Below are 26,143 nucleotides of genomic sequence, written 5' to 3'. Positions count from 1 at the left end.
AATATGTTTAATTTGTCCCGTAAGCCCCCACACACCTGCCGATAGGATATTCAAGCGGGTACTTAGGGCTGAAAGAGTCACTAAGAAAAATAATGGCAGTTGCCCCAAATATAAGTTCTCTATTATACTCCTGGTGCCTCCCGTTTGCCCATGGTGTTCGAGCTAGGTCATCCTAACAATCCAACACAATGATAAAACTCAGCTGACTTTGAATTTAGGCTCGAGTGAATATTCTTAAAGCCCTTCTTCATTTCTACAAAGCTGTAAGCCTAATGAGACAAAATGGGCTTTAGAGGAACCACTCTCGTCCCAAGTATAGAGATGACGCTTTGACTACTGGACTGATGGACTGATTAGAGTTTTATCAGAAATCTCCCAACCGTTACGAATTTTGTGGTGATATGATTTTGCAAGTGACTTGCGAAAAAATTCAACGAGCTGTTATTTCTCATAGGTTGTGATTGGGTAGCATAGCTGGGTCATCCGTATATTTAGCTCGATGAGCTCTATTTTTTTTAGTCCTTCGTCTCTAAAGAGCTGAATACTAACTCTGCCCTTCAGATTCAATGCGATATCTTTTAAAACAGTTGTTACGCTTTTACAAGAGAAGTTTCACGTTGATCATCTCAAGGTGTCACAGAGGTATATATCCAAAGCTAGATCCGAGCGATTTAGACTGTCTGGAGATAACGTTGCCCACATTTCTCCCGTAGTGAACACCTGACATCTTGACGCAGTTATTTCTTGACGACTTTTTGCTACACATTAGCCAGAGGGCAAACTCGATGCCAGCAGCGCTTGTTACGTGCGTTTTTTGCATTCATAAGATAATCAGTTATATTAACTTGTCACAAAGACTAAGAGACAATTTATCTTCTTCTAAAGAAACAGCGTATGTTCCACGGAGAGGTAAAACTGCAAATACGGGATAATGTTTGCCAGTCTTTTTTCTTTGTTCTTTTGACAGTTACATTTTGCAATAAAATTATTGATCAAAAAGATCTTGGCTTAGATGTGGGGCGTATTTGAAGGGAGATACACTTTTTCCACAAAGTGCTGAGTGAATAATTTATCATATTGACATAAAAAAACCAAGCTATCTTTTAAAATTTATATATTGGGAACATTGTTTGGAGTTTCAGATAGTCTTTATAATTATGCTAACGTATTTGTTGTTTCGTTCAATTATACTTGATGTAAAACATATTTTGGCTATAAAAGTTTTTCACCTGAAATTTTAACTAATAAAATTGATCTTAGTGAGGCTTTTCGCGCGAATATCGTTCGTCAATATTGATGGTATCAAAGGAGGTTTTGATACTTACCGGCCTAAGCGGAAAAATCGTAAAAACTTCGATTTTAAACCTCTAAGTGACAAATTCTTCATGCAAATTATCCTTTACTCAGCAGCCTTCGCATCGAAACTGCGTACTTGTCTAGTTATTTCAAAGCTCATTATCGGTGAAAATTACAGTTAGTAGACACAATCACCAATCACCTTCTTTACAGCCTTCCTGAAGTCTCTGCTTCTCATGCAATATATGAAAGGATTAAGAGCCGAGTTGCTAAACTCTGCCAGCGCTCCCCAAAACCAGTAGCCATTTATCATAAGCTTCTGGCAATTATTAACAGTAAAGAACTGAACGAGAGAGATCACCAAACTTGGGGTCCAACAAATTGTGAAAACACCAACAACAATTCCTATTGTTAAAGCTGCCTTACGGTGCTTAAGCTGCATGAAAGCTTGATCGACACTAATCCTAGTTTCTTCAGAGGCTGAAATTTTTCTAATTTGAAAGCGAGCTGCTTTAAAGATATGATAATAACAGATAGAGATGAGTGTTAAAGGCGCTACGACAGTGATTACTGTAGCGGCCAGCCACAGCTTTGGTAGCTGAAGGGGATCTGTAATAAGGAGACGGAAACACGCAAACAGTATGGAAAAGGTCCAGATGAGAAGGATTATGATTCGGATGCGTTTCCAACTCATAATCTCGATATAACGCATTTTAGTCACTGCTATATAGCGATCCACGCTCACTGCGCATAAGCTGAAGGTAGTGGCTACAATTGTCTGCATCGTCAGAACTTCAATGGCTGTCGAAAGATGGTTGTCACTTTTCCAGATGTTCAAGACACTCTTTGCAACCCAGAGCGGGTTCATAAACAGACCTACGGAGAAGTCTGCGACTCCCATAGAAGCAACGAACGCATTTGAAGGGGTCCTCTGGCTTTGAACTCTGTAAATGGCTGCCAAAATGAGTGCATTTCCAACAACGGAGATAAGCGCCAACACACTGTTCATCGCTGACAAAATTACGATTTCAGCATTTTTTAGTGCACCAGAGCAGTCGTCATCCAAAGTAGAATTTTGCTTGCTTGTCGTGTTCATATCATATAGTTTTTTCTCTAAACAAGAAATTGGTTTCATGAGAAAAACTGAAGACAAATGACATCGATACGACGCAAGACAGGTTTTTATTTTGAAAGTTGATTAGAGATTTTATATTTATAATTGAACAGATGACGATTCTCCCAAATGATGGAAATTATCAATGCAAAATCTTTATGGCGCCAAACTGTAGCATCTGCAAATCGTTTGTAAGTCGAATCCCACGCAGTGCAACAGAATAATGGTTGGTTATCGAAGGCAATGTTGTTTTTATAGGGAATAAACACTAGAAAGTTAGTAGGCGGGAGAAAAAAGAAAACTTTGAGTAATCGTTTAGGAATAATTATAATAAAAAGAATGGAAATTTCTTTCAAAGGCTTTTGTTACCACCGAAAAAAAACAACAACGAAAAAATGTTAACGAAAGTTAGTCGAAAAAAAATTACATTTATTACTCAAGGGGTTTGTCTTTATAATGTTCGTGCTGCGGAGACAGACAAGTATTATAGGAAATTAAAACGAGGTTTTGTAATCCTACCTGCAGCATAATTACAAACGTACCTCTTATTTGTGGTTTATGACATAAAGATTCTTTAAAACTTGACATATTAATTGAGGAGAATAAAAAGTAGAAATGAAGTGTAATCGTACCTCTCTAAAACTTGGAAGAGGCAAGTTAACTCTAGATCAACTACAAGTTTATCTTAAAACACATATTGGCTGGGCAATTTATTTCGCCTCGGGTGGCAGGATTAAAATATTCATTGCATCGACAGGTGTTTTAGTTTTAAATAAAATATTTGTTGAAGGGAAGTATTGTTAAAAGTCAGCCTGAGCAAGAGTTTTATGAAATTACTAATTTTTCGTGTAGTCGTTCTATCAACGCTGCTGAAAAAAGTCTCCTTTTACTTTCGATGAATACTTTTTACACAAGGGAGTAAAACAGTGGAAAGTAGCCTCCCAAAAAATTGGTCGTTTGCCGTGGGTGTTTTTCTTGAACTTTCTTGTAATGGAATTAAATATCGCCTTTTTAAATAATAGTAAAAAGTGATAAAGAAAAAAAAATAACAAACAAATAAACAAATTTGAAAAAAACGTCATTCGAGACGTAAAGTTTTTTTCGAAGTTTCCCGTTCGTCATTCCTCATACTTTTTAACGATCGAGGAGACGGCTGTGCTTACTTGCGAATTCAGTTTCCCCACTTTTTAAATATTCTAGTGGCCACGTGTTCTACACTAAAGGGTTCGACATTTTGTTGCAAAAATGTTAGCTGCTAACGCAGTGGGAACATCTTGCAAAAAAGCCACTTTCGCAAAAAGTCCTGTTTTCCTATAACCACTACTTAGCAACCATTTTGTTTATATAAAGATTCAGCCAAACAATGTCAAATTTTTAAATCTTAGACTAAGACTGTACAGCTACCTCTGGTATTAATCTGATACAGTTGAGATTTCTTTCAAGGATGCAACTAGGTTTCATATTAATTTTGTTTAACCCAAAAGGAGTTTGATGAAATTGGAAACTTCAACTCGGCATGAGTTGAATAGTACGAGTGTTAATAGGCTCCAAAATCCCCATTTTCTTCCAATATTTGGTGAATTTTCAATTATAAATAAGACCTATTTGTTTGAAATGCCTGTTGAATATTATCTTGGGGTATAACGAGGGCATTGCCTATTTTCATGAAATACCAAAACCCCATCTCTAATAGCGAAGAAACGTATTTTTTGACGGAAGAGACAACTAGATACAAAATTCCCCACCGTACTTTTTGAGAGATACTATATGCTTTAGGGTAATGAAAATAAAAATGAAAACGAAAAGCGTATAAGGTCCCACCGAGATTTGAACTCGGATTGCTGGATTCAAAGTCCAGAGTGCTAGCCATTACACCATGGGGCCTTTTCTCATCACCTTCAAATTGGTTTGGATCTTTGAAAGGGTCTTAGACAGGACTTTTTCACTAGTATTATCAATTCTTTTCGCCCAATAACCTCCCGGAACTCAGTTTCATCAAGTCTGTGGCTAATTTAATTTGGGTACCGGTCCCTATCGATCAAAATTTATATCTGTTGTTGTATTGATATGTTGTGGGGTAAATAAGATAGGTTGTTGTTTGTTGTTGTTGTTTCTAGGGTGAATCTAGAATTCTGTGTTATGTCAGTGGACACAGCTATTCTGTGTTTCGTTCAAGGATGCAACTAGGTTTCATATTAATTTTGTTTTACCCAAAAGGCGTTTGATGAAATTGGATACTTCAACTCGGCATGAGTTGAACAATACGGGTGCTAATAGGCTTCAAAATCACCATGTGCTGCCAATATTTGGTGAGTTTTCAATTATAAATAAGACCTATTTTGTTGAAATTGCTGGCAAACATTTCCTCGAGGTGCAATGAGGACATTACCTATTTTCATGAAATACCAAAACCCCATCTCTAACAGCAAACAAACGTATTATATGTAATATTGTAGTTTGATCGTCCGGGTTAGTGTAGTCCTGAGAAGGACTGTTGCCGGTAGTGGTGACTGACGTTTCGACAACCAGAGCGGAAGTCATCACCAGAACCATTTGCCGTAAAACGTATTATAAGTATAAAAAAAAAACCTTTAAATTCAAGACTAGAATTGCTTTGTTTTTATGATCTTGAATTGTTTATTTTTTCCAATTTTTTTTTTCAGCGCGAACTAAATGAGTCCAGAAAATACCGCACTACTGGTTACAGCCCTTACGTTTGTTTATAGATTAGACTTGATATGGAGATTCAATTGGCCATTTCGAATTGTAGTTGGCCTCATTTTTTATTACTCGTCCTTCCATATGATAAGTTTTCATTCACATGCAAATTAATGTCATTTCATATCATATTTTTAATGTGATTTTTTTTTTCTATTTTCTCCACTGTAATTACCTGAGTATTTTCCAAGACTGAGCTTGTACTTAGTCCTCTCACTGGAAAGTACGTCGGAAAGTACAAACGCAGTGTTTCACTTGAAGGCTGTAAGATCCTCACGGAGCTTGTTTTTCATTATCGTCAGACGGTGAATCCTGTCCAGTCCCAGCCAAAGTTCTCCGTTCAGGTTACCAAACCCATTCTTGCTATCGGTCAAGCTACGGTGGAAATCAACCGAGCCATCCAGTCTCTTCTGAAACACCGTCCACCCCCCCTCCCCCTAACCGGACCAGCTGTTGTTTGGTCAAAAAAGACGTTAAAAGCAATTGAACCATCAGGGTCGATTGTATAAACACCGGTGTTTGTTGTTTCTTTCTTTGATGATGCTGATATCATTTTGAACGTATGGAAGCTGTTTCTTCATTTTCTGAAGAAGTGTTTTGATCTTCTTGTTCGCCGTGCCTAAAGAGAGGCTGTGGTCGACGTTATTACAATGCTTTGTGGGCGTGGAACTGACTGAAGAGCTATTAGCACCGTTTCTTGCTCAGCAGACATTTGCCTCATCACAATAAGAACAGTAAACTGCAGCAAAATCGGAGAAAAATGGAGTCATCGTACTTGTTTTTTATTCTGGCTGCGGCCTAACTGTATATAAATTGCGGTCATTATGGACTGGTGAAAACGCTGATGCAAACCATTATAATACAACATATTGTGTGCGTCATTTAAATAACTGCGAGCATTTTTTTCTTGTTGTACCGCTCCACACGCCCACTCTTAACGTCACTAATTTCAGTGACTGAAAAATTCTCTCGTCCTCGACTTGAAAGGGAAGATTTTTTCCGCTCTTTGTATAGTATAGTATAGTATACAGCTTTTTTAAGGATTACTTTGTCGTTTCACTTTGATATCGGCTAGTGTTGACAATTGGTAATTTACGAAATTCCATCGCTCATAATTAGGAAGACCTCGGTTCGAAAAGTTATGTTCACTTCACTCCATTAAATTTATGAGAAAGTCAGGAAGGAAATGGTGCGGCTTATCTAGCAGCGCGCATAGTAACAGCCTGAAAGGTTCCTTTCTTTCCAAATTCCGATTCAAGCCTGCCAGCCATTGTTATGGTAAACACTGCCGCTAACAAATTCATGCTTCGATCCCCGTTGGACGAATTTCCTCCCTTGGCTTTGGAAGAGAGTGGTAAACAGAATAAATTACTGTAGCATGATCTGTTCAGGTAATTAATCATTGTCTGTGTCATAAATTTATGTTTGACCAATTGGCCTTATAGCAAAGTCTTTTGTAGCGTATAGCGTGATTCTTTTCGTTTCGTTCAACCTTTTCTATTCGATTGACATTTTCTAAGAACGTGGATATGGTTGACAACAAAGAATATTGCCGATTCCACTTTGGCCGCAAAATAGGAACCGAATCAACCCTTAGCGGTTTAACTAGACAGTGAAAAAAAGAAAGAAGTAAGCGAAGCTTTGTATTTGGAGAGGGAGCGATTTTAGCAGTGACTTTGAATGACATGAACAGACTTTGCACCATAATCCAATAGCCGCTTTATTCTATGTGTTAACAAAAAATTACATATTTCTAATCAGTTGTTCTGAGACCCATTAATTAATATGACTCCATTCCGTTCTATAATTCGCCTGTATTGTCTTGTCAAAGGAATGAAGAACAAATAGCAATAATTTTAAAACTGCCTGATGCTCACTCAGATTTCTCATTCTAGAGATACACAGACTTAAAAACCAGATAAAATGGATGACTGAGGACAATTATTAACTCTTGCTAAGGGCAGTCATTCAAATTCCGTCACTGCGTTTGGTAAGGTAAGCGGCTCAGTTCTGACATTCACGCACGTTAACTGAAGGCGTCACGCAGAGATCAGGTTATTTTCAGTTTATCAAAGTGGATCAATTCAGCTGAATGACTTGCTGTAGTCGCTGTATCGACTATTTAGAAATTTAGATTAGTAATTTACTCTTAATGTCAAGTAAATAAGTGCACTCATTTGTATAAAACACCAACTTGAAACGAGAATTGACATGATCATAATACGGAACAAAGTTACTTGAACTCATTGTGTTTTCCTGTTCGGTAATTAACATGTGCAAATTTTTGTTATCTTTTGTAGTGAACCGAATGTGAAATCAAGCCTATGGAATATTGTTAAAATTGCAATATCACTGAGTTTATTAATCATACGATTCTTTTTTACTGCCTTAAGTTTATGTTCTTATTTCGTAGCTGATGATAGAATAGTAGGTAGGCTCTGAAAGATTAAATCAAAGACCTCTCGGTGATAATAAGGAATTAGCAGATTGAAATGTAAAAATATTGAAACTACACCCTTGGTCTAAATAGTGGCTAGGAATGGATATGTTTTCTTGTACTCATTTCGTGAGTTGTTTGAAAGCCATGCTCCTGCTGTAGCCTTCATTCTGCACGACGTGATAATGAGTGAGTCATTCAGAAGTCAAAGCTGAGGGTCAAAATGAAGGTTGTTTCATTGTAGCTATCGGAATATCGAAAAGTTATTTAAATGCCATAATGAATGAAAATCGTGGCCCTTACTAATTTGCGAAACTAGCTTAGAACGCACATCCTTCCATTGATGATTTCGCCATTGGAATTAAATTTCCCTACTTTAAAGAGGCGAGTAATCTTTTATATCATTCACATGTTATTCAGATGATTGTGTCGGTCTTTGTCTCTAAGCCTGACGGCATGCTAGGAGCAATTCACAGCCAGTTCTATCCGGCCATGCCGAATGTAGTATGCACCGAGACAAACCAGATTGAGCAAAGTTGTTGGTTAATACCAAACGTACTTTTTTAACAAATTTCCAAGCCTTTAATACTCAGCTTTGACTTGAGTTGAATTTACGGTGTTTTTACGTTATTCATCTTCCTGTTGTCGATCATGAATTGTTATCGGCTATATAACTTTGTCATCGCCTATTCTCAGGTATTTAATCATGTCATTGCGTACTAATTCAGCCGATGGCTCAGTCAGTAATTTATTCTCATGTTTTAGACGCTGATGGAAAAAAAAAAGATTAATTTACCTTGCCGGACAGAGTGACAAATATTGAGAGCATTCTGTTATACGTATGAACCCATTGCGATCATATTCTTTTGAATGAGTTGAAGTCTCTCCGCTAAATCGATATGGACAAATATGACCCGCTCATTCTCGTGATTTTTGTTTGCTTTACAATACACAATAGTTTTCATTGTTACGATAACTCCATTTTAGTGAATTGTGGTTAATAAAAACGCAATTTAGAATAAACAACGTTGAAATGGAAACAAAATAGGAAGTTCTAAAACGAAACTGGTCTTATTTTCATCTCAGCTCTCTTGACGGAGTAGTAATGTCCCATCCAGTGATACCAGTTGACTCCATCGGCGTAAGATGAGTGCTTCCCATGATGGTAAAATCCATTCAGGTTAGACTGATGACAGCCCGTGTACCACCAGGCTCCTTTGAACACCACAGCACAGTTTCTAACCCAGCTGTCGTTGTCCTGATCTTTGGTTGTAAAGAAATGGCCACGATGAATAGCAAGAGAATCACCAGCAGTTCCTGAAATAAAAGAAATCTAAAAAGTTTTAATATATTTGATAATGGCTGCATTGCACAGGTAAATGCTGATTCAGCATCATCAATTATATTGTAGCATCACAACTGTAAGCTGTGAAGGATTGTTAGTCGGCACTGCAAGGTGCAAAGTCGTGTTTTTCTCTCTTTTAGTTGGATAAATTCATCCTTGTTAAGTACACTATAGCCACGAAGGATACTCAATGCCTCGGGTGTAGTTTTCTTCATTAGGGACCTCCCGCCCAACATTTGTAAAAAAAAAATAGGAAAATAAGATGTCATACGATAACTTAAACCACATTTAACGAGAACCATTATTTAGTATAACAAGTTTAGTATCACAAGCAGAGGTCCACCTACACAACATCGTTCATTTACCTGAATAAGTGCCAAGGCTGAGCTTGTACTTCGTCCTCTCGCTGGTAACTGCAAACATGTCGTACTCGGCGTAAGCGGTGTTGCCTTGGGTGTCCTTTAGATCTACGCGAAGCCTTTTCTTTGTTTTTGTCAAACGGTGTATCTTGTCCAGTCCCAGCCAAAATTCGCCTTTCAGGTCACCAAAGCCATTCTTGTAATCGGTCCAGCCGCGGTAGAAACTTACTGAGCCATCCAGTCTCTTTTGGAACACCGTCCACCCCCCACCGACTGTTGTTTGGTCACAGTATACATCAAAGGCACCAGAACCATCAGGGTCGATTGTATAAACACCGCTGGTTGACTTACCAAATTTGTACAGCTCAGCACAGTTCTTAGCTGCTAAGTCTAAGTTAAGACATTTGGAAACAATTAAACTGAATGTAAAGCTACAGAATAGAAATGTGGTTGAAGTTTCTCCCTATTTCAGCGCTTTTTTCCTTAGCTTCGAAGAAGAGCGCTCCACATAACTCAAACCTTCTTTTTCTATTTCTCTTGGAGGCTCGGGTTGATGGGAGTCGACGTGCAGTGTATTTTGCAGAAGGATGGAGACCAAGTCAAACGTTTTTACTTACATGTACAGTTTCCTTTTCCATCGCCTGAATATCCTGCCGAACATTTACAGGAAAAAGAGCCAGGAATGTTGAAACACTGGGCTTTTGCATGGCAAGGAAATGATCCTGAGGTGCACTCGTCCATATCTGTTTGAAGAACAAAATTTACTTTGATAGGGTTTTTGATCGCGCGAGATCTGGATGCGGACATAGTGAGAGCTTTAAAAATGTCAACAAACAAAAAAAAATGATAGCGGCTGGATACCATCAAACGATTATTAGCTGGAAAGGAGTATTAAATCAGCTTAAAATAGGACAGTTTTTTAATAATAGTGACTTAAGGGTTTCCAGCAGCTATATCTATAGTGAAAGATTGCGAAAAGAGCTGAGAGATCTTTCCAGTGAAATTTATTGCGTTTCCTTTAGTGAATGCTCTTGGAAAATGGCCCATTCTTAGCCACTCGCAATTCATACCAAATAGCCTATTTATAGATTACAGTCGACCCTCGATTATCCAGACTTTTTGTTTTAAAAGTCATGATCAAGATCCGTAGCCATATCCTTTTTTAAAGCTGCAGGCTTGAAAAGTGAAGTAAAAGCGATTTTGTTTCGCTTTCAAAAAGCAAAAGCAGCGCTCGTACGCGTGTTAACTAATGAAGAACATTCGAATGAGGTCGGATTGACTTAGAGTTGCTTTGTTGCTAAGTGAAAATGAGCTCCCAACTTCGCCACAGTTGTCCGATGAGCAAATTTTAGAAAGCGTTATTGGAAGTCTTCTTTCGAAGATGAAAGTAACGGCGATAAGGAACATGAAGGCCAAGATGAGAAAATTATTTCGAACTCTGAAGCTGTTGAATGTTTTAAAAAGTGTATATTATGAATAGAAAGACGGAACAATGTTGACGCTATCCAAATCATGTAGCTCGGAAGAATGATGGGACTCTCGATCAATGCACACGCGATGTTCTTCTTTAAGGCAAACTGGCTTACTTTGACATTTTAGGCCAATGTAAAAACATTTTTCATTCATTTTAATTGTTAATACACACTTGTGGAGGTATTCTCAACGGAAAGTGAAGATGTAGATCATACTTTTTAAAAACGATTTGTGAATGTTTTGTTTCACGATTAAATGTCGCTCTCTTAAAATAATTAGTTTTTGTTTCTCATTAATATTCATATTCTCGATTATCAGGACCCTCAATTATCCGGACTATTTCGTTCAGTCCCAACGAGTCCCAATAATCGAGGTTCGACTGTATATGCAACATTGTGTGAAAGATCTTCAGTTTTTACCGTTTCAAAAGGTCAGGATATAACATTTCCCTAATGTGCCATAGAATGAAGATATTTCACCGAATAAAAATGAAAATATAAAGGTATTAGGCCAAAAATTGTTATAAATCTGTCTGTTATCAGTGGTGATGTCAGTTGCCATGATAACGTCATAAATCTGAAAATTGACACCCAAATCAGAAGCATTATTACATCGTTAGCAGATATATTGACATTTTTACCTTTCGTAACTCGGGTTGATAAGGGAGGTTTATTTGTAAATTTTCTTAGAGGCCTTTTATGTTTAAAACGACGGTTTTATATTGTTCCGTATATGTTAATTTTTTTCGCAATTATATTATGTGATGTTCATTAAAGTTGTCACGTTTTTACAGACCTGAGCAGTTTTTCCCATCTAAACGAAATCCAGAAGGACATCGACATGAGTAGGTACCATCTCTATTCACACAAGTGGCATTCTCTGGGCAATCGAAGGAAAGATCTTTGCATTCGTTGTAGTCTGTAAAAGTAAAGATGGTAATTAAAGCTATTCAAGTATCAACAAAGGGAAGTCACTTCGTTGACTTTAACTTCCATGCAATTTTGCATCCAAGAAGAAAAACATAAAAAGCTGTGAAACATGGCATCATTTCTTTTTTTTCTGAGATTATTACTTTAGGTAACGTTTAACAAATCGTAAGCTAGTAGCTGATGCCGTAAGCAATAGTTGACTAAGATTTTTTTATATCAACAGAAATAGATAGTTCCCCTTTTAACGACCAAAAGGCTTACATATATGTGTTAGCTTATCAGTCATTAACCATGTAGCATTCCTTTCCTTGAGTGAGGTTATCTTTTGATAGGATATAAGTGGACGTAAGAAAGAAAAAAGACTCGAAACATTGCTGTTAATTCTCCACTAATGGCAACATCTCCGATTCATTCTTCAAAATATGTCGTACCTTTCTTACAAGTGAATCTGTGACGTTCAGTGCAATTAACATCTTTCCATTTGTACAGATGATCTTGAAGGAAACCTAGTGTATGAACACAGTTCTGTTTATGTGATTTTTTCGGTTGGTGTTGCGCCCAAAAATTGAAGTCAAATAGTGCTCCATCGCTCCAAACAAAGTTCCCTTCAGGACCTTCAGATTTGGTATCAGAGAGCCCCAGCCAAGAATGCTCTCCACCATGTAGACTTTGAACAAAAACATTTTCCTCTTGACTATGGATACTCGGAAGATTAGCTCCCAGGACTGCGCATGTTCCCTGGCCATTGCTCCATGAATCACAGGAAGATACTTTTCTATAGCAATATCCATTGAAATATTCCCAGTCATCCTCGCAAATATCTGTTGAAATAAATGTTCGAACGAGAGCAAAATTCCTATGTTGGGAGGGAAAGGTAGGTGCTGTTAGAGACGAGGAGACCTGAGAGCCCGGAAACATCTCCTCAAAGGGCCTGAAGACCCTCCTATCATTATGTGCTTAAGCCCCTTTCAATTCAAATTCTGGATACTCTTGATAAGTAATTTTGTAACAGGCAAGTGAATTCCCTCACCTGTTAGTACAGCATATGACACTGTCAGTGGATCGAAACGCTGGACGAAGAGTTCCTTGACACAAATGCGGAAGCCGGAACAGGTGATGAACTCAATAAAAAAAGAGATAAGGCTTTAAAAGTCGCACGGAAATGTTGGTCAAGTAAGCTCTATGGTACTCTTGAGAGATGACCTTATTGGTGTGTTATAATCTAACCAGTCTCTTGTGGACTACATATCACTGACAGGGGGTATATTAGTCAAGTAAGCTCTATTGTACTCCCGGAAGATGACATTATTGGTGTGTTATAATCTAACCAGTTCCCAGAGGATTAAGTACCACTGACAAGGATTTTTTTACTTTGCATGTTGTCTTTCAGGTTGAAGGAGAGATATGTGAATATGTGATAAGAACACGGCGCTTTGTCAAATAATTCAAAGGGAAAAAGTGACAAAATAGATAGATTGGAAGCTAACAAAAAAGTTTCGAAAAAGCAAGAAGCAGGCAAAAATAGTACAAAGTATATTGGACACACGAAAAAGCAATTTACGACACGATACAAGAACTCACTCTGTCACACTCACACGTAAAGCAGATGATTAAAAGGTTAAAGAAGTTTGACATATGATTCATGATAAAATTTTTGACGTAAAATACCCAATATGAATACTCTGTTGCCTATTGCATTTACATCCAACGGGTAATCGGGTGGTCATAAGAGAGCCAAGTTTTTTCTTTCTTCCCTGTCGTTGCCTGTTCTATCACGCTGATGACGCAGAAAAATAGGACTTTTCTTTAGCCAGTGACTTAACTCATTCTTTTCGAAAGGAGAAAATAGCCGAGTAAAATGAACGGACTTTACAATGCTTCTCAGCAATTTCAGATTTGCAGATTACCTCAATCCAGCTTGCAATTCCGTTGCACTCTGCGGCTGCATTTCCGCCGTTGGTGGAGTGTTTTGCCGTTAACAACACTGTTGGTGTTTTTCTGTAGCTCCACCTGAAAGTTACGTTCTAAAAATACGAAAGATAGAATTGATTATTATACGATAAGCTGAATCCTTTAAGCTTTTTGATCGGTTCTTACCTATGATGCAATGGAGGACAGACGCATAGATGACGTCATCGTTAACAATAAATTTGTTTTTATACGATACAGAAAAAATAGATGCTATGTGGCCGTAGGTCTGTGCAGTTATAAATCACCGATGACGTCAAAATATGGTGTGCCACTCGTTTTTTCACACCACATTTTGGTGTCATATGTGATCTTTTGTTGAACTTGTGGACGGTAAGGTGGAATCTATTTGTTAATTGGTGTAAATCACAGCGATATGATAGCAATAAACATAATTATTGAAAAAGGTTGAGTGGAAATACAACTTTTTTTGCTGGTGGGGAGCAGTTTAGCTATTTTTCACAACCTCCAGCTAATTTGAAATAATAAAATATTGAATTTCTAAAAACGTATGCTTCAATTATGTGAGCGGTGAGCTAGAATTCTAGCGTCAGAAGAATGGCAAGTTTCACTTGTAGAACACATTCGCTAACTGCAAATGAGATTATTTTTCCTTGCGTGGACCAAATATTTCTGCCTAAATGTTCTTGTTTCCTCATTGAGAAACATTATTCACTTTCAAAAACGGTACTTCAAGGACAGTCGCCATACGAAATTGATTTTCCACATAATTTTTTAGGTCGATGGGTAGCCCAAACTTTGGGGAAAGAAATTCCTCAGGTTTAGCGACTAACACAAATTCCTTATTCAGTCTTGTGCTTACCTTGCAAAACGCAAAGTTGTCACTCTCGGAAGGCAAAACGTCATTCTGGAAAGTTACTTCACTGTGTTCTGAAAACAGTGGTCTATGGAGGGAGTCAAACGCCAACCAGTTCTAACAGAAGATGATGATAGAAAGAATATGGGTACAATATTGGCACATGGAAAGTCGCTCTTGGTTCCAGGGTTTCACTTCGACCTACCATTTAAACACTACCTGTGATAGATACTAGTTTACTGCTCTCTGACTTATATCATTCCATTCCACAGATCGCAAGTTAAGCATACAAATTAGTTGAAATACGTTATCAGGTGGGAGTTGAATTCAACAAGGTACCTTCCTGTAGTAGAGGATGATGGTACATTACATAATTCATAAAATTTCCAATTTTTTTAAAACTATTTTGCTCTGTAATTAGTCTTTTTTCAAAAAAAAAAAATGATAGAGACCGGAAAAATGGAGTCACAAATACCTACCACCGATATGTCTTCATGAACCCCGGCAAAATTTTGCAGTTCCCGAAGACAAATCTTGAAGGAAGTTGACGTGACGTCTTCAAGCCATACTGTGGTGGCATCATGCCTTAGGCGCGACCTGTAGTGCTCAGCGGTTGCAAAAATCGTCGGTTGTTTGGAATATTTTCCCTGTAGGAATTGGCGGAAGCAACTCGTTGGAAAAAATATTGAAATTGAAAGTATAAGCTTATCATGCCGTACTGTGTATAAGTAAAAAACAAACGAACGAACCGACGAAAGAAGAAGATAAAACGAAAAAAAAAAAAAAACAAAACAAAAAAACAAAACATAGCCGGGTTATTTTGTACTAAAAAATCTTGACCCTTGCCTAACTTTTTACAACAGTATCTTTAAGAGTTCAAAACGCCACGCACTATTATCTTTAAATGCTAAAGAACGTCACTCACTCCTTGCAAAGTGGATTCCACCCCCTCCCCTCCTCTCGCGCCTAGTTTTCCTAAACAAAAGAGGGCTTGACAGTTTTGAAATGACTAACGTGTGCGAAAAGAAATAATACAGGGAGACTTTCGTTTGTTTCGTGTACTCTTAGGTCGTTTCAAACTAAGTTAAAAATTGGAACATTACAACTCACTATACCTTAGCAAAGGTAACCGTTTGACAGCTAGTCCCAGTCCACCATCTCGAGAACCATTTCTCGCCTGCCACTCCCCCAGACGGAGCACCCTGATGAGCAACCCAATCAACTGTGGCAAAGCTATCCGAAGGGTAATTATTCCTACCGGCTCGAGTTACACAGGCTGTGAACTGAGTGCTGTTAACACTCTCAATCCAGGGTGTTGTGGCTTCATGTACTACAGTGGAGTCACTGTAATTCACATGATTAACAGTAAGGTGTATGTAAATTTTCTGGTCTGGGTAAAATCTAAATGGCTTAAACTTGATGACTTCACAATGATCCTCTGCCCAGGAAGGAACGTTTCGAAATTGATGTCTTCCTTTCTGAAGAGGGAAACCTACAGCGAGTTGAAAGCTTTATGTGAGTTTTTTGCCTAATTGTTTCTGAAATTAAGTGAACTCGAGAATCTATATTCCATATTTTGAAAATACGAATTGACAGCTTCTTCTTTAATCTTCATGTCTGTCTATTCGTCTTTGTTTATCTGTACACATAAAGAAAAGTTTGCTTCAATTAACGAAAACTACGTCTTATTTATCACCAAAAATGTACCTTCACAGCTTCCAGGATGATACTTTGTATAATTCCCACGAGTTCTACATATTTCTTGCTTAAGCAAGCACAAGTTGGTAAATGTGCGACCGTTAGATGCGCAGACCTGTTCTTCATATGATGGACAGCTGCTTTCGCAAGCACAAATAAATCGGTTTGGAGACAAGGCTACACAATGGCTGTGATACTTGCAACTTGCATTTGTACAAGGATCGAGATCTGCAAATGAATTTTTCAAGTTTGACACGGCTGATAAGTCTTTAAAGAGAAAAAAAGCGTATTACATCATATCAAAAGTGGTAATAGGAGCCGTAGTAAAATGAACGTACTTCTAAGCGTTTAACAATTCATTGACAGGTTTCATTCGTTCCTCGTTAAACAATCTGAAATCAGCGGTATTGTCTTTGAAAACCTTTTGCATAATACCATTGTAGTTCGACAATAACCCCTCATACTTCCTGATAATTTATTCCGGAAAAGCAATGAACCCTGGCCCGTGAATCGTTTGTTTCCTTAGGTTTGGCACGTCGTGAAAAGTAACAACTGCACTGCTAACGAAAATCGACCGTACGTAGGACGTGTTAGAAAAAAACATGGATACAATAAGCTTCTTGTACTACATTATACCTCCAATAACCAAGTAATCTACCAGAACTTTGCTTCTTTGACCATCATATCCAGCACTATCCTTGATACACACTCGAAAATAATAGGTGGAGACTTCCTATCAAAGAAGAGGGAAAAAATGCAACTTTTATTAAATTAACTTAAAACTTCTTTCCTTGAACGTGGCAGTAGCTGACGCAGTAGGTTTGCTCTTACTAAACTAACTAAACAGTAGGTTTGCTCTAACTAAACTGCGTTTTTGTTTGTTCGTTTTTCTTTCAATACAGCTCGTGTTTTATGATAGTAATCTCAGAAAAGATGATGATTAAGCAAAATCTCTAACAAGTTATAGATACGGCCATTCAGCTGTAGTCATTACCTCAAACTATTTGCCTCTATACTATTTTCTAATTTTTAATTACGATCCCCAGTTGACTCACATAACTGATTTGAATCTTCAATTGTCTTGATTCAACAGTTATTGGTTCGATGCCCTCACATGGAGGCCGTTTTTGCCTTCTGTAAATATTAATGATCTAATGCTCTGAAATGACCCCAAACTACATCGCCTCACCTCCAGCCAAGTTATTGAAGGACCTTTCGCTGGACACCCGCTGTTTGCGTTGTTACCGACACCACTAATGACAGTGGTGAGTACCACTGGTGCAGAGTAAAATGGACTTGAAAAGGAGACATTCTGCAAAGCGAAAAAGGTCCTATTTCATTGTGATATTTCTCGAAGCTTCGCTTACCCCAGGTTAAAGGTATCTGATCTGTCCCTTTGGGAGAACGGAATTCTCTTTCGCTCGAAGAGTTATTTTGAATCTTTGAATAGCAAGGAAAAGTCTCAATGTATTTGGAAACTTTATGCCAGAAGAGGTTCGTTTCAGAAAAAATTAGAATTGCTTATATTAATTGGTATGTTAGTTCCATTTGGTCTTCTAGGTATCACTTACCGGTCATCATTTTATCCTCATACAGAAGGGGGGGGGGGGGGGAGGGAGGGGAGATTGACCGATCCAGATTATAAGATTGTAGTCTCCATGTGGAGAATATGAGTCTAACTGCGTGGAGATTACGTTTGACGAAAGAAAAAAGACCTAATTTTCCAAGTTATAAAATTGAAAACGAAAGTGAACAATCAATTAATTAAAATGAAAAGAAAAGTAAAGCAAACAAACGAAGGAAACAGTCGATCGAACACGAATTTTATGATACAAGTGATATAACTTGTCATTTGTTCATTTGTAAAGCAAGGCATGGTTAAGGTGAACAAGATCAACTATAGTAATCACTTTGAAAGTACTCGGAAAATAACCTTTGTTTGGTCATACCTTACACAGGGCGTAACTGTCTCGTGCAGATGGCACTTCGTTTTCGGAAAACTTCACCAATGAGGACTCCTTTGCCTCCCAAATTGACGGGTAATATTCGAACGCCATCCAGTTCTGCCAAGTGAAAGAACAATAGAAAATTTGAAGCTATTCCACGACCGCGTGAAATAGATTTTGTCATGGTTACATTTTTACATACCACCGAAAGCTTGTCGTGAAGGCCGCTGAACGTTGTGGATTCTTGTAAACAAACTTCAAAGCGATTCCCGGAAACGTTTGTAATCCAAACATTCATGGCGTCCTGCCCTTTGTTTGGAATTCCATGTTGCACAGTCACGTGGATTTTGGGAACTGATGAAAACGCCTTATATGAAGAGAAAACACACAGTTTTTTTTTCTGCGTTGTAAAATAGTCATAACTTTTTTTTATGGAACAAAAGACAGCTTTTAAAGAGAAGGATGGAAAATGGAAGATAGACAAAAAGGCGTAGAATTAAAGGTCAAATAAACGAGTACACGACTAGGCAGATGATGAGTAAATGAATTTATTGGTTAAATGGGAAAAAATGGGAAGACCCAACGTATGTGAGTAAAACTAAAGACTGAATGAAATAGAAAACGCGAATAAGGACCGAGAAGAATTAGGGATGGTAAATTGTTTACCAGGGGAAGTAAGGAGTAAATGAAATAGAGGCTTTGAAGACTTCAAATGAGTGTCCATAAGTTGTGCCAGAAAGAAATAAAACAAATTCAGAAGATGAAGAGAGTTAAATTGATGCAAACAGTCAATGACCAAACTACTCATTAGTAACAACTGACATTAAAAGCTAACCATACCTGAGAAAATTTAACCCACTTGCATCGTGATCCAGTAGTGAAAAGGTTAAAACGAATCTGACCATGTGATACTCCCGATTGTGATCCTTGGAATGCAAACCAATCAATCATAGTTCTGTTGCCTTCTGGGGTTTTGCCACTCTGTTTGAGACAGGCTTTGAAATGGCTTGTTGTAACATCTTCGATCCAAATAAAAGCTAAATCATGGACCCCTGATGATTTATTTCCATGATTAATTGAAGCAAATACTCTGACAGGGGTTCCATCAGTGGAGAATTTGCCGCTAAATGAAACGTACTGACACTTCAGGTCATCATCTGTCAATTGAATGTCAATCTTTCCCTTCTCAGAGGCTTGGAAAGATAGGAAGATTAAGCTCTACATGAGTTACGTGATATTTGAAAAATATAAAAATAGTAAAAAAATGCTTCAAATCGTCTTAAACGACGTCCTCGATGTCACAGTGTTATTTGTAGACAGTAGGAACATATCAGCGATAATATGAGAGCTAAATGGAGAGTAAACTAATAACCTAATATTCTTAGGTCAATAGTACCTATTAGGGAATGTAGTAAACGTCTGATGCAGTTAGCAATACTTCATGTTTACCGAAAATCATCGCTGATGGTGAGAAACCCCCATGCTCAGTGAAAGAGTAATTTAAAATAATCTTTTGTCTACTTCTCTTTTAATTTTTTTTCTCAGAGTTTACCGGAAACAAAGCACAATAACCTGGAAACAAGGGGTCATTTATTAATTTCATTGTGTCCTTTTCTCACGACTAAAACTGGAACTTGGCTTTGAAATATTGTCTTAGATGAAATTTGGAAATTGAAAGGGCTGGTTGCTCATTTCTTACAATAAGCAGCTGTTTCCGAGAAGGAAAGAAACGTCAATAAGCTATGTTGCTCACGTTAAAAAAAAATTAAAAAGGTAAAAAAAAAAACTCTTTATTTGATATTTGTAATGAGGGCAAATTAGGTAACACTCTGCCATTCCGACTTGATTTTTTAATCGAGCATTTAGACTCGGAGCAGGAGCAGGAGCAGGAGCAGGAGCAGGAGCAGGAGCAGGAGCAGGAGCAGGAGCAGGAGCAGGAGCAGGAGCAGGAGCAGGAGCAGGAGCAGGAGCAGGAGCAGGAGCAGGAGCAGGAGCAGGAGCAGGAGCAGGAGCAGGAAGAACGGAGTGGAAAGAAAACTTTGGGTGGGTGGCACAGCCTCCACCTACCCCCGCCCTGAGTCCAACCTATACATTTTGATGCGGAAATCAATCAATCTCTAGAATTTTCTTAAATATTTTCATTAGTATAGTACTTGACGAAGTAAAACATGACTTTTTTTTTCTTTCATTTTGAAAAATTGCCTTTTCAGGGATTGTCATATCCCATTTAGGAAAACATATGACATTTTTGATATTGGAAAGAAGTTTGCTTAGGCCAACGAACAACGTAGCCATACTTATTTTAGATGGGCCAATTTCACCTCAATTCAATAACTGACAGTTGTTTTAGGATAAGCGATTTGATTAATTCCCGCTATAACTGAAATAACGATACGTTACAGGCAAAATTCGCCTCAGCTCATCGACTGACAGCATTTAAGGTCTGGTGCCCCGGATACATTTGCTTCTAAGAAATGGGGGTGGGGCGCGGGGTTTAACAAGCTCTTGCTATAACTAGAATGAAGGTACGTTACAGGCCATGCTTGCGACTTAACGCTATCAGTTGCTTGGCTAATTTACGTAGTTTAAACGCTTTTACTTGTAAAGAAGAAATTCAACTCTATATATCCAAACTAAAAGCCTTGTTGTTCTGAATGGAAGCAAAATTAATAGGAAATTGAACAGACACGACGAAAAGTCTAAAAGTACAAATGAAATACCTTTGGCTCTTTCTTGCATCAAGCAAATCCATAGCAAAAGAAGCACACTCTTCTTTGAGAAAAAGGCAGAGAAAATCATGGCTTGATGTTAATGAGGTGAACGGTACTTTAGTCAGTCAGAAATGAACACAGTCAAACGAGTGATCAAGGACTTAAAGGCGTACATATCTGTCATATAACAGTCATTAGATCATTCCCAAATGCTTCCAAAAATAATAGGTAATTATGTAATTTTAAGGCGTATTTTCTTTCATTCAGTTCCTCTGGTCAGCAAATATTTACCGAAATTCATCTTTTGTTGCAATCCTTTTAACACCCCATATCAATTTCATCAGTCAAACGTTTGTGGAAAAAAAAAAAAACCAGCTGTTAGTGGCTCAAACACGCCAGTTTACAGACAGAAAAATCATCAGCCGATACTAATCGCTTTATTTCAACAACAAAATTAGCTTCTGAAGACTTTTTATGCATTCTCCTTGTCAGCGTCGTTTACTAGCCGAAAAATTCAAGGAAAAAAAAACAATACAAGCAAAAGCGCATCGCAGTTATCACAATGTGAATTCTGTTAAAGCTGACAGACTTGTTTATCATCTCAAGGTATTTGTATAGCGGTTTTGAGATAGTATTAAAAGGTTTCCAGTAACAAGGGAAAAGACACGAAAACAAAACGCTTACACTGTTCGCCTTAGTTTCCGCTTGGAAAAAGCTCAAAACGCAAAGATCAATTTCATCTGTCTACCGATGTTTTTTGATCTTAAAGTACTTTCTGCCAGCTTTCTAAGCAGAGACACATGCAATATCATCTAATTTATGATCATCAGGGAGAAGTGCTTTCTCTTCTAGCTGAGGAATTTCGATAACAAAAGGTCAAAGTCTCTAATGCATGAAGTAACTAGACTCAACTGTTATCATTTGTTGATATTCTCTCCAGGCCAAAAACAACAAATATAAACGAAACAAGTTCAGGCTTATCAAGCTTGTTATTTATCGTCTGACTAAGTCACCAGTCATTCTGTAAAGTATCAATGTGGGTGGCTTGTTCCATGATAAAAACGATGATGAAGATTCTCCAATATTATTGAAACCCTAAATTAAATATTCAACATGCTGAAGACATGAGCTTTGAACTCTGAACAACTATGACTTTTTTAGATTTGGTAAGATGCTTTACGTCCGAAAAGAAGCCTTAAGAGTCGGTATAAGTTATCCTTTAACTCCTCCTCCTTGCAATTAATATTGATACAACATCAACAGACAAGTGATGAGAATAAAGAAAAATACCATTAAGGAGATTATTAGTTGATCCAATACCAAATTCTCCGAATAAAATCTTAAGAATAGTTTGGCACACAGAAAGGGGAATTACTGATGAGATCTTGGGAGTGAAAGGGTTACGAGACGGATAGTAGGGATCAATTACTGAGAACCAGTCTTATTTTTCATTTTTTTTTTACCACTGTCAAACCACAATTTTTCGCGTGGGAAGTCTTTTAAACCATCTCTCAAGTTGAAAATGGAAAAAGAAGACAATTCGGCTTTTTTTTTACTTTGCATTAATATGAACTGAAAAATCTCAAAGGAAAACCTGGCAATCTCCTCTTGCAATGTGCTAGATCATGTGTAGAACGAGACCCATGCACGTCAAATCTCTGTCATCTCCCGTAAATACACAGGCTGAGCTTGAGCGTAGACGAATTGAAGGAATTTTCCGAACAAGCTCCCGCGACTTTTCATATTCTGTGTGAATTTCTTGCTTTAATTTACTTTTAGGGCGGCCTGCAATATTCGCAACAGATGATTCGAAGAATTCTACGCGGTAAACAAAGGCGAATATATTTTTATGGCGCACGACCAAAAAGAAACGTTTCCCGGCTCTGATTTGATTCTAATCATTTTAGTCCTGATTATTGTTTAACCCCCACAAGGAAGGACCGTAGTGAGAAATTTAATGAAATCAAAATCGACATTTTCTTGTCCTTTACGTCTCAATACGGTACGGAAGGATTTTTCTTATTCCTCTTAAGGCGAAATTAGAGAAAGGCTCGAGGTCAATAGGAGCACATCGACTGCATAGATTCTGTCGATAAAACAAAATATCACATCAACAAAAATATGATAAATCTTCGCTTTCATCGATAACGTATCGTTTTATTTGTGATAATTACTAGCGTGGAGCTTTGGTTGGTTTGTCCCAAACGTAATTAGGTATGACTACAGAATATTAACTACACAATGAGGTGCTACAGCAGTAGCAGCAGTCATTATATTATTGTTATTAGATCCGTGATTTGAATCCCAGTACTGTGGTCAGATAATTTATTCTTTGATCCTGACCTACTTTCACAGTATCGCGTTGAATGGTGCGACACTTCTGGGACTTGTTAAGACTTTTTAAGGGGCGGTAAATTTGAAAATGAACTGGCGCAAAACGCGCCACACAATAGAGAAAATCATTAAGGGGTGAATGTTTTTCTTGGTTTCTCTTAAATCACTTTGAATAATCTACTTTTACCATATGGCTTTCGTAGAGGAGAGATTATAGAGGCACCTTGTGCCTTTGTTTTTGCTTAATTACCTCTAGAAGACATATCAAAACGGGCAGAAAAACTCGCATCTTTTACATATTGTCAGTACATGAAACAGCCTTTGCCTACTTATGGACGTAATTTTGTGAGAAGGAAAACCTCTTTTGTTGTTTTACCACATAGCCATTTTAGCTTGATTGTTAGGGAAACCTTATGGAAAAATTTGGGAGATTTGCTTAGAGTGGAAGTCATATCAAATCGTGACTTTCTAGGAATGTCTCTTATTGCCTCGGCTCAGGTGGGACCTTTTTCAAAACTACCACGAGTGTTTCAATTTTCGCTAAGCTCCGTCTCCTCTAACAATGCTGCATACAATCGATGATTTGTGCTCAAATTGATCAAAAAAACTAAGAGAAGCGGTTTACAACAACTCTACGAAAAGGAATTAAAGATAAAAACGTCAAGTTTTTTTTGAGGAAAAACAACAAATGAAACAGTCGAGCATCGAAACTAACCAATGCCGCGTAAATAGTGCTTGATACTAATGAAAAAAAATCGTGGGAGAGACTGAAAGACCCATGCAAGACAGAATTAAGGAGCACGATCGAGACATCCGACTCATACCGAGACCTCCGCCGTTCCAGAGCATGATCACAACAACGAACACAAGCCACTCTGGAACGAAGTAAAGTTTATTGATTGTGACCTTTATTACTACACGCGCAGGGTCAAAGAGGCTATTCATTTTAGACTTTACCTTGACAATAACAACAGGGATAGTGGAATAGAAATTCCGGAAGCGTGGATCCCCACGATAAAAAATGATAATGATTATGATGATGATAAGGAATTTATATAGCGCTAAAACTATAAACAATTTTCAGAAGCGCTTTACATAAGTTAATGTTCTATACTAATTAAAATTAAAATATTTAAAGGCAATAAATATCAGAACTATTGAAACAAACTAAAAGCTTTCCTAAATAGAAATGTTTTAAGTTGTTTTTTAAAAATGGCGAGGCCACTACTTGTTCTTATAGTTAATAGCAGCGAGTTCCATAAAACAGGTTCAGCATGAGCAAAGGCTCGATCCCCAAGTGAAGAGCAGTTGGCTTTTGGAGCGAACAGAAGAGATTGAACAGACGAGCGAAGAGCATAATTAGTAGCTGGTTTCAGGGACAAAAGATCTTTAATGTAGGGTGGACTTTGGTTGCGTAATGACTTGTAAACAAAGAGGAGCAATTTAAACTGAACTCTGAACGTTACTGGCAGCCAATGTAGGTCGCTAAGTGCAGGTGTGATATAATCAAATTTCGGAATCTGAAAAATCACTCTAGCCGCAGCATTCTGAACTTTCTGTAAGCGATCGAGTTGATATTTAGGTAGACCGAAGAGAAGTGCGTTACAGTAATCAAGGCGTGAGGATATAAAGGCGTGGACTAGTGTCTTAGTCGATTGAACGGTAAGGAATTTTCTGATCTGTCTTATGTTGTATAATCCGCGAAAAGCCCTGCTACAAACCTTGCCTATATGAACGTTCATTCGCATATGGGCATCGAACCAGGACTCAAGGTTCTGGATGCTTTCTAAAGGTTTAATGAGGGTGTCACCAATAATAATAGATTCAATAGATGTTTTTTCAAGTTGTTGGCGGGTGCCAATAATTAGAAACTCAGTTGTTGCGTCGTTGATCATTAAACGATTAGCAATAAACCAAGAACGAACATCAGCAATGTACATCTCAATCGCAGACAGCGTTAATTTCGGAATGGATAGAGCAAGGTCGGAAGGAGATGTAAAACTGGTTGTTGTCAGCATAACCATGGACGGAAGGGAGATGCTGAGAAATAATGTTGAAGAGGCGGGAGACGTAGAGAGTGAATAAAATAGGCCCCATACAACTACCCTGGGGGACTCCACAGTTCAGATTAAAGTCATCAGAAGTCTTCTCACCAACAAGTATACGTTGTTTGCGACCGGACAGAAATGAGCCGAACCAATTTAAAGCAGTCCTGACGACTCCAAAATCCCGTTGTAAGATATTCAGAAGAATGAATTGTTCAATGGTATCTAAAGCAGCACTAAGGTCCAAAAGTGCGAGAAGTGTCACTGCTTTATTATTCATACTCAACACACTGAACCTTCAATAGAGCAATTTCTGTCGAGTGATACTTACGGAAGTCGGACTGGAATTTAGGGAGGGGGGCATTTTTTTACAGTGTACGAGAAGTTGTTGAAGTGCAGCCTTTTCTACAACCTTGGAAGTGAATAGAAGATTACTGACTGGACGGAAATTTTTATAGACCAAATCAAGTTCAGGTTTTTTCAGTAGAGGAAAGATAACGGCGGTTCTCCAATTTTCTGGAACGTGACCACTGAGAAGAGAGAGATCTACCATCTCAGTGATAGGGGGCGCTAATACATCAAGACAGGACTTCAGTAGCCATGTAAGAACAGGATCCAGCCGACAAGAGGCATTGGAGGATTCTCGAACAATCTTAGACACTTCTTCGATGGATAGCGCGGAAAGACTCTCCAGATTCTCCCTAGGAGTAACAGGAATGAGTCGAGGTTCTTGAACTTGAAACTTGTCAAGATTTTCCGTTATGATTTAAATTTTTTTGAGGAAGAAGGTGCCAAATACGTTTGCTAGCTTTGTGGCGTCAGTGTGCTTTGGAAGAACCGCTAGGTTTGAATAATAATTCACACGTGCAGATTTAAGAAATGCAGAGTACTGATTACGAACTATATGGTAATTATTCTAGTCACCAGGGAGATCAGTTTTCACGCCTCTCTTT

General features: G+C 38.0%; 2 protein-coding genes and 1 non-coding gene across 3 annotated transcripts; all 3 read right to left on the bottom strand.

The window, feature by feature from the left end:
• Nucleotides 1-924: 924 nt before the first annotated feature.
• Nucleotides 925-3,196, bottom strand: LOC113673412 (beta-1 adrenergic receptor). The gene has a single exon (XM_027189807.2). It carries the CDS (start codon nt 2,429-2,431, stop codon nt 1,475-1,477), a length of 957 nt encoding a protein of 318 aa, XP_027045608.2. The 5' UTR covers nt 2,432-3,196; the 3' UTR covers nt 925-1,474.
• A 1,026-nt stretch (nt 3,197-4,222) lies between these two features.
• On the bottom strand, nt 4,223-4,294 carry Trnaq-uug (transfer RNA glutamine (anticodon UUG)). Its single transcript has one exon. It is a non-coding gene; the product is annotated as a tRNA-Gln (tRNA).
• A 2,529-nt stretch (nt 4,295-6,823) lies between these two features.
• Nucleotides 6,824-21,357, bottom strand: LOC113673505 (uncharacterized). Its single transcript, XM_089197182.1, has 17 exons — nt 20,821-21,357; nt 18,941-19,293; nt 18,303-18,467; nt 18,104-18,217; nt 17,344-17,466; nt 16,791-16,887; nt 16,164-16,382; nt 15,572-15,948; nt 14,936-15,103; nt 14,463-14,573; nt 13,579-13,695; nt 12,702-12,792; nt 12,103-12,492; nt 11,538-11,660; nt 9,887-10,012; nt 9,276-9,659; nt 6,824-8,882 (listed from the first exon to the last, which is right to left on the bottom strand). The coding sequence occupies exons 1-17, from the start codon at nt 20,897-20,899 to the stop codon at nt 8,620-8,622; spliced, it is 3,300 nt and encodes a 1,099-aa protein (XP_089053308.1). The 5' UTR covers nt 20,900-21,357; the 3' UTR covers nt 6,824-8,619.
• Nucleotides 21,358-26,143: the final 4,786 nt, after the last annotated feature.

The sequence above is a fragment of the Pocillopora damicornis genome, chromosome 2, assembly GCF_964200805.1.
Source record: "Pocillopora damicornis chromosome 2, jaPocDami1.2, whole genome shotgun sequence".
NCBI classification, from domain to species: domain Eukaryota; kingdom Metazoa; phylum Cnidaria; class Anthozoa; order Scleractinia; family Pocilloporidae; genus Pocillopora; species Pocillopora damicornis.
The sequence above is the reverse complement of the archived record's forward strand: the minus strand, read 5'-3'. Positions and strand labels throughout refer to the sequence as shown.